Genomic DNA, 17579 nt, shown 5'->3' on the forward strand with positions numbered 1-17579 from the left:
TGGACTTATATTTTATTTCATGGGTTTTAATCTATTGCTAGCATTATTCATTTTGTTGCTGAGGTTTTTCCCAGATTGGCCAGCGGAAGCCCCTGAAAGGTGGTTCCTGTGTCTTTTTGACACATCACCATTTTTTGAACACTTGATTACGTTCTTGTATAAGATCTTTCAGGCTCACCTTATACTCTTCCTGAAAGGAGCCGTTCTGTCCAGGAGTGCAGGTTCCATTTATGGGGGGTGGTACTGAGAAAACCAGACCTGGGCGCTTGGTGTGCTCCTCGCTCTGGGTGTCAGTGCTGCTGTGACCTCTCAGCAGGACAGCAGTTCTCAATCATTTGGCATGACTGTCCCCTCAGGGGACATACGGCAATGTCTGGAAGTATGTGGTTGTCACAACTGAGGCGAGGCTGCTGTCATTTAGTGGGTAGAGGCCAAGGGTGTTGCTAAACACCCTGCAATGCACAGGACAGGACAGCGCTCGCCACAGCAAAGGTGTGTCTACCCCAGACGTCAATGGTGCTGCAGTTGAGAAATCCTGAGCTAGAGGGCATGTGTATGTGTGTACACACACACAATTACAAATGCGGTAACATACAGTTATATATTTATCTTTCAATCTAGGTTAAGCAGTATGAATTCACACTGAACTTCCAATTCAACACCATGGGGTTCATTCCACACTTTTCCATTCCCATATCTGTAACTCCTTTCTCTGACAGTGAGAAACTTGGCTCTTCTTATCCACCATACATGTGTTTATTTCCTCAGTCCCAGAATATACATAAACTGGTTTCAGAACTGCTAACCGATGAACTAGGAAAAACAAACCTACTAACTAGAGTTTAATATTTGTTTATACATATTTTATCTCTGCCTTGAGGGTATCCAGTAAAAATACTATTAAAAGTTATTTAGATTAGCTTTTTTTGTCCCCCTCCTTCAGCATGATTGTATTATTCATACAGTCCTGTCCATTTGTTTGTATTCCATTTTGAGTTTTTTCCACCGGAACATTAATGATTTTACTTATTTATTTTTAAATATTAAAATGGATCCAGAAGTCAGAAATATACAAAAATGTATAATCAAAGAAGTCTTTCTCTTTCTTCCCATGTACTGTTTCCCATCCCCCAATCATTTCCACCAGATCGTCCCTCCACCTCCTATACGTATGTCATCTTATTAGTTCTGGTCTTGTGTACGTGTGTGTGCTTCCAAAAATGAGCAGATACATATATATATTCTTATTTCTCCTAGTTGTCTGCCAGTATCTATTTTCCTTTCCTTCAATAAGAGAAATGCTACACTCTACCTGAGGATATGGCCACCTTGTATCAACTACATCTCCCATTTTCCGAGCATCTAGGTATGACCACCTAGACTAACCACCAATAGGACAAGAGCAGAAATAAAGGGTGCTTTCTAGGTTATGCCCTGAAAAACAGTGAGCGTGAACTCCCCTGTCCCTGCTCTCTTCCTGCTGAGGCTGGATGATGGGCATGAAAGCAGCCACTTTGGACCCCCAAATGAAAACCATCTGCTGTGAATGTGTGAGTCACCCTACTGGCCCTTGACAACCCCTTTCTCAACTGTTACATGGAAGAGAAATTAAACTGTGTCTTTCTTAGGTCACTGTATTTTTGATTCTCACTGTCACAACTGCTTAGACTAGCTTAACTATGAAAGGTCTTCAGGTGGGAAGAAGACGGTGCATACCAGTAAATGAAAACAATCAAGCAGGAAAAAAGGGGGCCTGAGAGAAAGTGGTATAAATCAGACTGCAGAGTCCATGCAGAGGCAATGGGAAGACACTAAAGCAGGGAAGTGATCACTGGCTTTGTACTTTAGAAAGATTATTCTGTGCATACTGAAGAATGGATTGATGTGGTAAAGAGTACTTGCAGAGAACCCAATCAGGAAGCTACTGCACTCATCCATGATATAGATAGTGTTAGCTTGGGACTACAGGGCCAGAGGAAAATAAAAAGACTCAAAAGTTAACTAGATGAAGTGTATAGACCCAGCCCCCTCAGACTGCCTTTGAGACCACTTTTCTGAGCCCAAGCGCTCACTGCCATTACTTCAGGGACTCTGCATCCGTTACCAGAAGTACAAGCTTCCCTGCTCATCCTCGGAACCTCAGATAACTCAACCACCTCCTCCCTCCCCAAACACCTGCTCCCTCTTTTCCAGGCCTTTCCACAGTACCTTCTGAGTGCACGCTCCATGATCAGTTGGGTCTACCACAGATCCGGCATCTTCATGGGACATTCCACTCACCTCCTTCCCTCACCTGAAATACTCAGCGCCCTCAAGGACCTCACTCCTCCAGCAACCCTCACTGCCACTTACAAAACATTACCTCTTCTAATCCTTGGAAAAACTTCCGTTTCCTTGAGGTTTATTTTCTCTGCTCAGGAAAACCTTCTCCAATTCTCTGTCAGCTATCAACATCCTTGCACAGTGCAATATTCTCTAAAGAATTTATGTTACCCAACTCATGACCTTCCCTCTGCTCCTAACTCATATCACCCATGTGGATGAGCCACACAACATTATCTCGGCTCCGTTCTTAGGATCTCATGTCAAATAATCTGTTCTTCCACTTTAGCCACCTGGTCCCATAATCACACCCTGAAATCACCTAATGTTCAGTAACTGCACCACTTTCAAAATCACCAATTCAAAATACATCACTTTCCAACGGCAATCCCCATCTTTCCAGCTTATTTCCCAAGTGCCTTCTCTGGGCCAATACTGAAACTTCCAATCTAGAATGTGAGACATTCTATATGTCAACTGCCCCTGACTCTTCTGAAGAGTTAATGTTAAGACATACAAAGAGGGCAAGAAAATAAAGAGACATAACCAATATAAACTTTGATTGGACCATGCTGGGGCTAAAAAGCAGGTAAAAAACACACTGTGGGGAACAACTGGGGAAATTCCAATATGGACAGTACATTAGATGATACTATGAGATTGCTGCTAATCTCCTTTGGTGAGATAATGGTATTGTGGTCTTGGAGGAACATAATCTTACCCTTAAGATGCATTCTGAAGTATTTAGGAGTGATATGTCATAACGTCTGAAACTTTCTGTCAAATAGTTCAGGAAAAAAAACAGGAGAGAAGGGTGAAGGGGAGGGAGAAGACAAAGAAAGGAAGAGATGGAGAAAAAAAGCAAATGTAGAAAAGCTTAACAATTCATCTAGATGAAGAGTGTGCCAATGTGTAAAGTACTATCCATTCATCTTTTCTCTAGGTTTGAAAATGCCTAAAATTAAAAAGTCTGGGGGCTATGTATCAAGAACCACCTCCCGCTTTTGAGCTAAAAAAATAATATAAATTTCAATATGATGTGTATATATCCACGCCTTTCTCTGTGCTCATCCAAACATAACTAAAAATACTTTAGGACAAGAAGGTTTTAACTAAAAGCTTGCATTACTCTCCAAACTGCTTTTCTACTTTAATAATACATACAGACATGACTTCAAGTCACAGCTGCGCAGTATTTTATCACGAAGATATGTCCATTTGGTGGACACTGCGGCTGGTCAGAATTATGGCTACTACAAACAAGGCTGCTGTAAATGTCCTTGTAAACAGCATCTCACAATTCAGTCTTTTAACACTATAGGGTAGATTCCCAAAAACTGAACAGCTAGGTGAAAGGACATGTACTTTTAACACCTAGTGCCAGTTTATCTTCCCCGAAGACAGCAGCAGGTCATACTTCAGAGATGCCTGAGTGTGCCCATCACCTTTACTTCACCAGCATGGTAAGTTACCAGTCTTTTTAAAAATGCTGCTCCTCTGGAGGAGTCGTTTTAAGGAAGCACAAGTAAAATATTCTCAAAAGAGTCACCTATGAGTCCTAAAGCAGTACTCACATTACTTTCAAAGGACAAAAAGGGAGAGGTGTGAAAAGAAAGATACCCTCCCCACCTCTGAATTCCCACTATACTTTTTCACTCCACTATTATGGCACCTATGAATTTATATTACACTTATCTTATGTATTTTCCGTACCGGGTATACTAGAAACTCTTTGAAATAAAGATAGTATCTCTCACTCATTCATTCACTCATTCAACAAACATTTATTAATCACCTACCATGTATCAGGAACTGCTAAGCACCAGTAATACACAAATAAACAAGATAAACACCATCACTGCCCTCATGTACCTAATACTCTTGTGGGATAATCCAACATTTAGCAATTAATTATACAACTAATGCTTTAATTACAGTGATGGTAAATGCTTTGAATAAGCAGTAGAACGGGGTGCAATGAAAGCATATAACTCAGCACACAGTACTGGGAATGGCCTAAAATGGGCTTTCAATATGGCTTATCCGTGGTTTAATAAATTTCACATAACACCAACTGATTGACAATGATTTATGACATACAGTTTTTAAACCTGTGGTTTTGCAACTGTAATGAGAGAGGGAGAAAAGAAGATGGGAACTAAAGTTACTCAACTCCACAAGGCAGTACTGTTGCCAAGCCCTTCTACATACCGAACCTCATTTAATCCTCACCACTAATTTATAAGGCAGAGACTCACACTCTATCTCGTAAATGTGGAGTGTGAGATTCAGAGACACATAGTTACTAAATGGCATCCAGGACAGGATATGAATCCAGGCCTGTCTGATTTCTTTCTATTCTATCACAGTAAATCAAAGGTAGAAATTTCAGACCAAGCCTGGAAAAATCTATCTGCACAGTAAAATATATTTTGCTTTACACATGATACATTTAAAGTTAGGAGAATAATAGCAAGCCTACTTTGTATCTAAGTCACTTAATTAGAAAATATAGTGACTTGTGTACTTATACATAAAGTATAATAAGTAAATTAGTGGAAAACATGTTCATTTAAAAAAATATATATGAAGGTATATTCTGTAAATATAAAAGAATATTCCTTTCAGAAGCCAGACACAGTAGAAGAAAAACTTTTAGGTGGGACCAATGCTAATTTAATATTTTGACAAACTGCCCACATGCCATGCCACTATGTTATACCAAATCAAAGTTTAATAGAGATATGACACGACAAAGTATTCTTACTCAGATTGACTATCTCAGATTCATGAATTTACCATTCAAGCTCATTAGAATGAAACCTAAATTAACCAGCACCTAATAATTCAACAACCACAATAAAAAATTCAATGATAGGGCGGCGGCGGCAGGGGGTGGTCAGGGGAACATATAGAAAACTCTTACAAATACTTTAAAGGCCTCTGGGAATAATCTTGCCAAGTACCTTGTTTATGTCTATGTATGTATAGTTAAACACATACACACACACACACACACACACCCGAATTAGATGTGTGTTCCAAACATGCACGAGAATAATTTTGTGGCAATATTATTTCTGTAGGGCAACAGACCTCTCAAGGCCTACTTAACCAATGTACAGCTAAAATATGCATCTGCTGCTTATGGTAGAACACAGCAGAGTTATAAAACCAGAAAATACTCTACCATTTAGGCTAAAAAGGAGCTAGAGAAATAGCCAGAAAGAATGTGAAGGGAAATTTTCAAATTCTTAGAGACTCTGGATGTTCATGGTACTTCTTAAAATTACACCTAGGTTCACTTGAAAGCTTTCCTTTCGTGGATGGAGGTGAATCACTAGCACATGAGATTAGATACAATCACCATCACTAGTTAACAGATGGGAAGAAAAGAGGGTGACAGTAAAAGGGAAGGGAGGGAAGAAAGTTCTCCTGACCTAACAAAAGAAAAGCTGGAAGAGAAAACATGACGACAAGTGAGGATTGCATGACTTATCTACCAACAGATGAAAATTAGCAGGGCAAGGTAGATGTGTAAAAATAGTCACTAAATTGTCCTGGGCCGCTATTGTACAGTTGTCCAAACTGTCCACTGCACAAAGGAAGTTGGTCAAAGGGGCAAAGTAAGGGTTTGACATGCTAGGCTGGGCTCCCTGCCTCAGGGCTAGAGACATCCAGAGAACACAGCACTTTTTCTAATTCACACGAAGTTGCAGTCACTTGTCAAGACTTTCGACCTACGGGCTGTATCCACTCAAAAGGAGGCTCTTTGAAATTGCAGAAAAGCTCCATGTGGGCTTGAGACGGGCTGTGTAGTTATATTCCACTGCCGTCCCACCCCTTCGGCCTCCAAAATATAGCCTCCCAGCCTCACTGCTATATTTAGTGAGCCGCCAGAAAAGAGCCAAACTATACAGCCAGTCTTTCTTACGGATGTTCTCAGACCCACACTATTCATTCACAATTCAAAGTGAACTTATATTTCACACTTTAAATTTGATATTAAACTCCATTATCCTGAACCTGATGATAATTTATGTTGGGCTAAAGTAAAACGATCTTTTCATTACTAATGAAAGTTGCTAATAAAATTTATACTGTAATTTACTCCTTAAGGGAAATAAGTATAACTTTAATTATTTAAATTTAATGGCTCCTCCTAATACCATTATCACTACACACCCTAAAGGCTTGTAGGATCACACTTTGTTACACATTAGAATTATCCTGTATGCACATGAGGTAAGAAAATTGCATTTGCTAGAAAATATTTTATAGTTTGCTCTAATTCAAAGAAGCAAAGAGCCATTCCCTCTACTCTCAAAGTAGTCAAATGTGGGTCACTATGGTTTAAATCTCCATACATTTTTAAGTTTCATACTTCAAAACTATACAAACAAAAAAACAAAGACAATAATAGAGCAAATTGGCTGTCAAGCTGCACTAGACAATAAAAGACTCCAGAATGAAGAGTCTATAAAATACTAAATGCTCATCCAGGGAAAGTCATAAATCATAAGCTTAATTAAGTAACTTAATTTCAGATGTATATGGAAAGTATACGATTGCTACAGAAAATGAAATACCTATTCTTAATTAGTATGTCAGTTTAATTCAACTTTTTATTTCTATTTAAACGCATAGTAAGCAAATGTTCTATCGAATTCTCTAATTAATAAATCTTCAAGCTGTTTTCTAGACCTGGACTCAATGTATAATAACATGACCTCAAATGTTTGTTTTTACCTCGAATAACATAATTATCCAGTGCATCTTCCATTCTTTTCAGTGCTTCCCTTCTATCAGAACCATATGTGATTAGCTAAAAGCAAGCAAACAAACAAAACAGTTTATATAGATATAGATCAATCTATCTATCTATAAGTCAAACATTTCATCCTAGTAAAAACTAAAATATTTCATAACAGATTTCCAGAATATATTTTGAAATTTCACAGTGGTTCAGTTTTTAGTACAAACTATGTCAATTAAGATTTTTTTAAAGTAAACAAATATTAGAATCAAGCTATTTCAGACTTTTCTCCGAGATTTCACTATCACAGAAAAGAGCTATTTGAGGCAAACCAAAATGTAACAAAAACAAGCATATAAAAATTTAAGAGGAAAGATACCAAAATTGTGAACATTGAGGCTGGGATATAAACATCTGGGATAGTGGAGGATTAGGCAAAATTTGTTTTTTCTCTCCCTTCAAATATGACTCCCTGAATAGCTAATTTTACACATAATATAGCACAGAAGCAAAGGGTTCTTGTATTAGAAAAACAGAAAGATCTTACTGTTCTATATGATTTTGTGCCTATTTATATGTGTTAGACCTTTTATAAATTAGCAGTAAGAACTATTCGTAAAATATTTTTCTGGTTACTATGTTAGTCCATCTATAGTTTCCAATTTTTTAGTACATTTAATTAGCTGTTCAATATCAAGCCAGGTTGAAAATTAATTTGCAGGCCATTTTTCTGAACAGAAATGTATTCATCTAAAAGTGGAACCCTATATCTATAATATTTTATTGTATTTTTTATTTTTTAATTAAATAGTATTTCTCTAACAAACAAAATACCTAAAGTTCACTTTAACAATATTAGTATAAAAACTTAAGTGAAAAAAAAAATGAAAAAATGGGTTGTTTACTACAACTACAGAAAAAAGTACACTTGGAAGAAAGAAAAATCTTAAGAAATAGGGCTTGGGAATTCCCTGGTGGTCCAGTGGTTAGGACTCCGAGCTTTCACTGCTGAGGCCTGGGTTCAATCCCTAGTCAGGAAACCTAAGATCCTGCAAGCCACTCGTCATGGTCAAAAAAAAAAAAAAGAAAGAAAAAGAAATAGGGGTTTTGGTAAAGAAGTCATCCTTCAATACAGGTCTATCACTTTAGAAAAAAAAGGATATTCTAAATAAAATCCAGTTTCAACCACTACAGTAAGAATTTTACACTTTATAAGATCGTAAGATTTGAAAATGTCAAAAGATCTAAAATTTTAAGTAGACTGGTTAATTTATTCTGGAAAGTCAAATTTCAAAAAGGGAGCAAAAAGACATCTTATAGTCTTACACAAAATTTAAGTATCTTAAATCTACATAAATAATTAGTAATTCATAAAAACTGAAGAGAAAAGGTGAAAAGTCCTCTAACAAACACAGCCTATCACCTCAACTCCTTGACATCACCTGCATTCATACTTTCAGCTTGGACAATGTTCACTGGCCAGAAAGCAATGTAACTCCTCCCTGCAGTGGACTGGGTTGGTGCCACTGGTTAGCTAAGCTTGTTACTGTGGCGGCTGGGGTGATGGGGTGATGGGGTAATTTCACTGGGGAGGAGGGAGTGTTGCCAACTAACATGATGTCGAAATTTCTCTTAAGAGAAAGAAAAGCTGCTCAGCTTTCACTTTTCCATCAGTGGCCATCATTATTTGTTTAATTATAGCACATGATTCAGATAAAGTACCCATCCCAGATTTTTTTTTTTTCCCAGACTTTTAAATTATATATGTCCATTGTCTCTTCAGAGGAAAACTGAAAGAAACCATTAAGAAGTTGAACTAACTTTTGAAATCATTGGATCATAATAAATGCTAATATCACTTCCTGGTTGGATGCCACTATCAACCCGGACCTGGGAGGAAGAAAGAAAAGAAAAGAAAGTTCATATTGTGAAGCTATCTTTCTAACAACAAATTTAATTTCCACGAAGCAGATGGATAATTTCAATCTCAAATAACATTTCAGCTTCCAGTAAGTAGAAAAACAATCTAAAAATATAGAGACCAGACTATCTTGATCTGTTATTATACAGTACAACACATATTTTTTTGTTCTCCCACTAAACGAAGGATCTAAGAAAGAGCAAAAAAAAACCCAAACAAACAAACAAACAAAACTTTATACATCACTTTCGTGGGATGTGTTTGTAGCTATTTGACGGTGTCTTCCAACTGAAGGAGAGCATGAACGACGCCCCTTCTAATCACACTGCCCACTCCACTCTTCCAAGAGTTCCAGTGCGGACCCCAGTCAAGACGTGCAGCAGGACCCGGGAGCTCTGCTCATCAGCTCCATAGGAACACTGGTCCTGTGGCTTTCATGTCTGTAACACTTTCCTTTCTTGCCTCACCCTCTCAACTGTAAAACGCCGTTTTTTTCTGTTACTGTTAGTCCCCCGAGACCTTAATGTTTATACAGCTTTTCTCATGGCTTTCCTTTGTAAGGACACAGCCCCAATTAAAGTTCTGATTTTGTGATTTTCACGGGGAAAAAAAAAATAGCACAAGTTCAAAATATTCTTTTGAAGAACCTGATTGCTGTTAACCAGCCAACAACTTAGTCAGTACATCGCTGATTCTTGTTTTCATCTCCCTGTTTGATACCAGCAGTAAGGCACAGAGGTTAGCCATGTAAAACTTTAAAATGAGCAGTTGCTGAGGATGAAATATTTATTAAATTATTGTGCTTAAGTTTTGGAATCTGAAGTATTTAAAAGCTAATCAAAATAGTTAAGATAGTCCAGCATGTCCTAGGGGGTTTGAGGATAGAAGAATTTAATGGAAGCTGCTAGAACAGCAGGACTTTGGTGCCCAACATGGTAAAGGGGCGGGAAGAGAAGAGCAAAGCTCACATAGCTATTCACCTGTGGGAAGAAGCCTCCCTAATAAACAGCAGCTCATCTGTCTGCAGCAAGGCAGAAAAAGGTCAACACAGCGGCTGTTAGGCCTTTAATATTTTAATTTAGGCAATTATCAAGGGACCACATGTAGAACCTCTTGTCTAGGGTATCCACATGAGGGTTCGATGATGGCTTTATTATACGATGACATCAAAAGATAAGCCACAGTTTCATTCTCTTAAAAAAAAAATCATACTGTTATCCTCTTTGTAAGGTTTTAGAAGATAACATTATCACATACCCAGAGTGCTTTTATTTCTGTATTTGCAAACAACTCATGAAATAATATGGATATTTATATTTGCATTCACATTCATATATGAAAATCTTCATTCTAAATGAAAATCATTCAGCACACTTAAAACATATATTTGGCTTTCTATTTTCTGAAAACACACTTCAGGACATCAACTGAAGTTCTATGAAATTCACAGTGTTTATAAAAACTATAAAAGAATTAATGGGGCAGCTGTGAAAGCAATAGTATCAAAATCTACCTCCTAGACACATTTAAATTGCCCCAAAATGACAACTGGTGATCAAGTTACATAACAGAAAAGACATCTCTGAACTTGCATTTTTTTAATTGTAGTAGCAAAAAGTTAAAGAGCTAATTTTACCACCATGTATTATTTAAAACCATAGCATGCTTGCTAAAGCTGTGTTTAAAACTGAGATTGGTACAAGTTCTAAAACTTTTGACTTAAAACATATGCTACTATTTGCTACATAAACTGCTACAAAGCTAGTGTGGAACTTTGATGTTCAACCCACTAGTAAAATAACAGACAATAAAGAATATTTTTTACATTCTCCTATAGTAACTTAAAACTTTAGTTACCTTGAATAACACCACCCTAAAAGTTAAGTTACCTAGGGCTCTTAGATATAACTACGTCTTTGTTATTTAATAAAATTATCATCACAGAAGGTATGTCTTTTTAATTTAAAAATATATACGGTAAAATAAAGATGTATTAAATATAATCAACACATATCTTTGTATAAGCAAATCAACATTTCCAATTTAAAACTGTAACAAAGCATGAAAACTCTGACTTACAATTTACTGTCTATGCAGCTTTTTCCAAATGATAATCAGAATTCAAAAAAGTGTCTAACAATGAATTAAAATTAAGTCTCCATTCCTCCACTGAAACAAAGCCTATACCAAAAAATATATTTTAGCTTTTGCACTAAAAGCTTTAAGAATAAAGTCAAGTGGAATTGTAACCAAATTTCTAAGCAGAAAAAAACTGCAGTCTGAAAATAACAAATTTACAAAATATGGTGATCAAAGATAAGAAAATCTTCATCTTTGCCACATAAGCAAATAGGAGGCTTAGAGAAGAATGTGAAAAACACAAACCAGAAGTTAACTCTGAAGTTTGTATTCTTGTGATCAAAAACGGTTAAAAGCTGCAAAGGATCTCCTGAGTTAAAACTAATCTAGTTTAAGAAGGCAAGGAAGAAAAACTACCACCACCACCACCCAAGCACCTGTGTATGAGTCTCAAACCATTGCTCAGAAACCTCGGGCATAATTTAAATGTCTTTCTTCACACAGTGGACCCTGTGAAACTATCAGCCAGCTCCCACCCTTCATTCTTGATTCACCTCTCCCCCTCAGCACAACTCGCAGCCCGCCATGTCTACCTGACAAGTGACAGCCCAATCTGATTAAATGCTTCCAAGGGAGGGGACTCATGGGCCTCCATGACAGGCCAAAAGTGATCACCATGGAGATACATAATTACAGCTGTCAGCGCATCTACTGTCCTGCTGACATCAATTTGATTGCTCCCAGCAATAATGATAGACAAAGCTTAGTGTGCACTCTCCCGCACCCAATCACTTTATCTATTCCTTGGTCCATTTAGCTGACATGCAACATTCACACAAGCAAATAACAGCAGTAAGCAGAACATTTAAGGCATTTTAATTGTTTTTTCTTTCTATAGATGGCTCACAACTGCAAATGTTATTACATAAAGCTCCTGCTGCAGCATTAATTGAAGAAAGATTTGGTGGGACAAAGACTGTAGGGGGTACAGTTTGTCCATTATCACTTGTACTTTCAACAGGTCTCACGTTTGAAAATTGCAAATTGCAAAAACTTGCGAGGGCAAAATGTTTGACATCCTGTTAGCTATTACAACATGGTGAAAACTTCTAACAACTAGAGTAATCATTATGAATTCTTATTTAATACTTTTTTGTTTGATTAAAAAAATGTTTAGATATGTCCCTATGATACTTGTTTTCTCATCTGCTATTTAACGTCACATAATGCCTGTTAAATCTTTACAATTTTTCTTCTGCCTTCAGGCTTTGAACACAGCATGGAGTCTCCGAGCCTAGAAAGGGTCAAGTCCCTTTAGAAAGCACATGGGCAAAAACAATTTAAAAAGTGAAATAAATCATATATCCAATAACATCTTCAAATTTAGAATTCTTCCTGTAATCTTTCACCATCTTCATGCCAGTAATCAAACTGAATAATCATATTCACAGATGGTACAGCCTTGTCATCCACTAGCTAACATAATGTCATATATATACGCACTTACTACCTTGATTAAGATAAAGGGTATGTCCTTGTTCTTTTCATGCAACAAGAACTATTTAAAAAACAGCTATTAAACACAGAAGAAGTATAAATACAGTGGACAGTGGTCGTCTTTAAGTGGTGTACACAATACGTACTTCTTAAAGGCTTTGACACTTCATAGAAAGAGGTACACTTTGTTTTCCTTAATCCATGCAGATTAACGAGCTGATTCTGTGCTTGATTTCTTGACATCTGACTATACAGGGAAGCACGATTAGATTTATTGAAAAGATTAAATTGTAACACAGAAATGTCATTTCCCATTCTTAAGATTCCATGAATCTTCTTCATGATGACTTTCAGAAGAACTGGGAACACTGTAAGCTATCATTTATTTAGAAGTCAGATGTCTCCAGACTTCCCCTGTTAGGTGAATTCTGACTTTCCTGAACATCATACAGTACAAAATATGAAAAAACAAAAAACTGTGATCCCCCATGAATTTCACTTGTCATCCAATTTACACCCTTTGGTGTTGACATGCTTTAACATAAAAGTGTGACATAAATCAAGATTTTTAACCCCTCACTTGATATTACAGCTTAATGACTTACACCAGGTAGATGTATTGGTTCTTGGTACTGAGACAATCTCCCAATAGACGGTAAACCAAAAGACTTGTAGGGGTCCTGAAAGTTCAAAGGACAGGAAGCACAGTCTTTGAAATATAAATCAGCACAAGTAAGGTTAAATATTTATACAGTGAAGAAGCATTTATAGGCCTATTTACCAAATCACAGATTTCAGAATATTACTGTCTTATCCTCACTCTAGACAACTTAGAAATGTATTTAAAAATCAAACAGAACTGTAAGCAGAATTTAGCCTGACCTTGATCATACTTTATTGAAATTGGTAAAATTCCAACTTTCTATAATCTTCTTAGAATGCCTTGGGCAAAAATAAAATAACCTAGGAGCTACATCAAAACATACTCAAGTTCAGAACAACAAATGTAGTGCACTAAAGATATTTGTTTTTCTTACTCTCAAACCAGCTCACATATGGTAAAATTTGAGCATTTTAGTTCTTCAAACAAAGACCTGAAAAGTAACTTTGAATGTGCTACTAGATATATGCTCCATTTGTAAATATCTTAGATCAGAATAAATAGTAAGTTCAGTGTTATAACAATAGGAAAGAAAAGAATACCACTTAAAATAATATAACCAAGCCATAGATATTTCTCAAGATCCTTAAAAAAATTTCAAAAAAACTTCCAGAATTTTTAAACACAGATGCTACCAATTTGTTTTTTATTTTACAGATAGGCTTCGATGTCTAAAAGTAAAAGATGGTATAAATGTTTCCTTGCATTTTTGTTTTAACCATTTGAAAAAAAGCATTTTCAGATGTTGACTGCTTTACCTGATTAATTATAAAATAAAATTAAAGTATTAAACTGAGAGTTTTTGAGTTAAATCCATAATTAAAACTATGAATTGAAGCTTTGCAATTTAAATTTTAGTTGTTATTTTTACATAATCATAAGAGATAAAATTATTAGGGAAAAACTGTTGGAAAAAATTTAAACACTGAATTAGCAACTGATGTATAACTAAGGTAGCTCTTTAAAACACACACACAGAAACAAATGCCCCTTTTCATTTCGAATGTGGTTTGAAAATAAGCAAAAACAAAAACCATGGTCCATTCAAGCACAACAATATTTAACTAATGCTTTCTTGTTCCTTAAAATGATTAGTAGCTATTCCTCCAACCAGAAAAAAACACCTGAAAATTAATTAAACTCAATCCTTTAAAACTATTTTGAGTTACGTTAAAACGATCTAACCTTTTTTTCTGGTTCACTTATGGATTACATAATCAAATACTTGACACAAGTTATAAAACCCTAAGTTTACCTTGTGCTTAGCTATATGTGGTCCCATAACTCAGGACACAACCACCATCCTTCCTCCCAACATCATTCATTTTACCTCGGCATAAACCCGACATTCAACTGCCCAGCCGCTGATGGCAATATCAGCTTGTCTGTGCCTGAGAGGGTAACCCTTGGCAACACGGATCATTTCTTGGACTAGGTCCAGGCCAGTAATGCACTCTGTGACAGGATGCTCAACCTGCAGGGCCAAGATGCGCCAGTCAGTAGTTGTAGGAAAAGGTAAATAAACAGAAATAAGAACAATGTCAACAATTTCTGGGTGAAATGAGGTTAATTATATTTAATCATATGTGACTATTTTTTTAAATTTTTATTTTACTTTATTTTTCGGCTGCGCTGGGTCTTAGTTGTGGCACGCGGGACCTTTAGTTGTGGCATGCATACTTCTTAGCTGCGGCACACATGCAGGATCTAGTTCCCAGACCAGGAATCAAATCCGGGCCCCGTGCATTGGGAGCGCACTGGATTGGGGGTCTTACCCACTGGACCACCAAGGAAGTCCCCATATTTAACTTTAAAATGATCTGAGAGAATAAAATTAAAGAATCAACACCATATAGTACAAAGCTGGGTAAGAAAAATGACACCCCAAAATTATCTGTAAACTATCTGTACTACTTTTCCCAGTTTTTATTTAGATGTGGTCCAACAATGTTTAACACTTTTAATTTTGAGACTAATTCTTACCTGAAAATTACATATTTAGCTACAATCCTCAATGTGGCTGATAATCAACCTATTCTGCTACACTTAGCATGGCATCTATAGAGGCGGCTTATGATTTTCCAAAGCACTCGTCTCGCCTGAGTTTCACCAACTTGCATGCTTTCACTAACCTGTCCTGACAAGCAACCAGACTAGCGTACTCTTACATCAATGCAGCGTAGCAGAAACGAGCAGATGGGTCCTGCAGGTTGTTCTCCCTCCAGACCTACGTGGGGAGTGCTTAGCATGCACAGTAACAAAACTGAGCCAGTGAAATCACGGCTCTCTCAGCAAACTGCTGATAACTACTTTGGATGATGCTGTCATGGGGATCCCTGGCCTTCCACACTAGCACACGGGATACACATACACAAAAACATGCAGAGACATACAGGGATACTAACAGACATACACATCCTTATAAATCTGATCGACTGCTTACAAGATCTTAAACTTAACTGAGCTAAAATAAAGCCACTTTGGCACTGGTAAAGAGTAGATAATCTGTCTGTCATGCAAAACCTTGAATACGTTTTGAAAATTTAAATTAAATTTTGGCCACATCTGCTGCTTTGATACCAATTTCTTTTCTCATAAAAATTACGCATGTTCTAAATGCACTTCACAATAGTTTCTTTATCATGACATATCATATTTCATACACTCTGACACGGGAAAAGGTCAATGAACAAACGAATTGTCTTCCCATCTTCAACTACGCTAATTGAAGGACAGGACTTAGTCATTATAATAATCTTGAAGCTTATCATAAGCAGACAATGCCATGGTCTTTAAAAAAAAAAAAAAGCTTTGTAAAAATAAACAGATGGCATCCATAATTAGCTCTGTGTGTGTTATGAGTTTGTTTACAGTTTCAACAACATTTTAAGACATTTTGACATAATTTTAATGACAAATCATCACTAAAATAAGCATCGACCCTTTGTAAAATAAATGTGACACTAAGTAAAGATCTTATTAGATAGTTTAGAATATATCAATATATTTTTGGGAGCAAACTATGGTTTTGAGAGAAACAAGATTTTTTAATTTATTTATTTATTTTATTTTTTCGCTGCATTGCAGCGAGCGGGGGCTACTCTTCGTTGCGGTGTGCGGGCTTCTCATTGCAGTGGCTTCTCTTGTTGTGCAGCACGGGCTCTAGGAGCACGGGCTCTAGGAGTACGGGCTACAGTAGTTGTGGCACGCAGGCTCAGTAGTTGTGGCGCACGGGCTTAGCTGCTCAGCGGCACGTGGGATCTTCCCGGACCAGGGCTCGAACCTGTGTCCCCTGCATTGGCAGGCAGATTCTTAACCACTGCGCCACCAGGGAAGTCCCAACAAACAAGATTCTATATGATAAATATAATAAAAAAGGAACGATTGTAAAGCCCCTCTATTAGTGCTAGAAACAAATTTCATGTGAGAAAGCATCTTACCACTATAACTATTCAAGAGCTGAACCTACTATGTGCCCAAGGGCTCTATATCAGTACTATCCACATATCTTTGTTAAGTGAGAAAACATTTTTAAAAGCTCAGAGAATGATTTAATTTCATCCTTCTACGTCTAGTGCCTAGAAAAGTACATACTATATAGTAGACAAATAAATATACATTGAATGAACGAGCAGCAAATCCAGAGTCACACCTATAGTAAGTGGTAGAGGCAGGGTTGGAATTTATGTCACTCCAGAGGCGATATGACCTTCCTGTTCTTCCTCGTGGAAAAATGTATATGAAAGAACGTAGTTAACATAAACAGCTATATAATTACGAGCTGCTGTCTTTTACAAAATACATTATTACAAAGTCTAAAGATTTGGTCAGTCAAAAATTCATTGTAAGGCTCTGTTTCACCTTAGAAGACCTCCCTATAATGTGTAGGAAAAAAAAGTTTATCAGACCTGTATTGAATAGAATCTAAAAATGGACCCACTTTAATCCAACTTAGAGTTACATAACAGTAACACAACATTTTACAATCTTAATTAGTGAGCTGCAAGTATTTCAAAATAAAATAAGTTGATAACTAAAATAACTAGCTGCTAAAGGCAAAATCATTAAAGAATTTTAAAAAAAATATCCACTTAGGTTCAAGTATTGTTGAAGTATACAAAATAGTCTGACATACCTGAATTTTTCAGGTAACAGTAATATGTCTTTTTAAAGTAAAACAATTTTAAACATTTTTGAAAGAAATCTTTCTAAATACATTTTAATAGAATTCTGAAGTTATTTAACAGGATGTGTGAAACATTTCCTTTAGACCCTGTATTATTATTATCATCAGGAATCTTGTAAATGTAACACTGACTAAATAACCATGTCTATCCCCCATC

At 36.6% G+C, this 17579-nt stretch overlaps 1 protein-coding gene across 3 annotated transcripts in view; it reads right to left on the reverse strand.

Moving 5' to 3' along the window:
- Positions 1–17579, reverse strand: part of PCCA (propionyl-CoA carboxylase subunit alpha) — a 367760-nt gene that overhangs the window by 179313 nt on the left and 170868 nt on the right. For all 3 annotated transcript variants that reach the window (XM_057532677.1, XM_057532678.1, XM_007196809.3), the window contains exons 13-16: positions 14567–14710; positions 13181–13255; positions 8900–8968; positions 7072–7147 (exon numbers count right to left, since the gene is read on the reverse strand). In XM_057532677.1, the coding sequence (XP_057388660.1) occupies positions 7072–7147; positions 8900–8968; positions 13181–13255; positions 14567–14710 (364 nt within the window). The remainder of the gene's footprint in view (positions 1–7071; positions 7148–8899; positions 8969–13180; positions 13256–14566; positions 14711–17579) is intronic.

Source organism: Balaenoptera acutorostrata, chromosome 18 (genome assembly GCF_949987535.1).
Source record: "Balaenoptera acutorostrata chromosome 18, mBalAcu1.1, whole genome shotgun sequence".
Lineage (NCBI taxonomy): Eukaryota > Metazoa > Chordata > Mammalia > Artiodactyla > Balaenopteridae > Balaenoptera > Balaenoptera acutorostrata.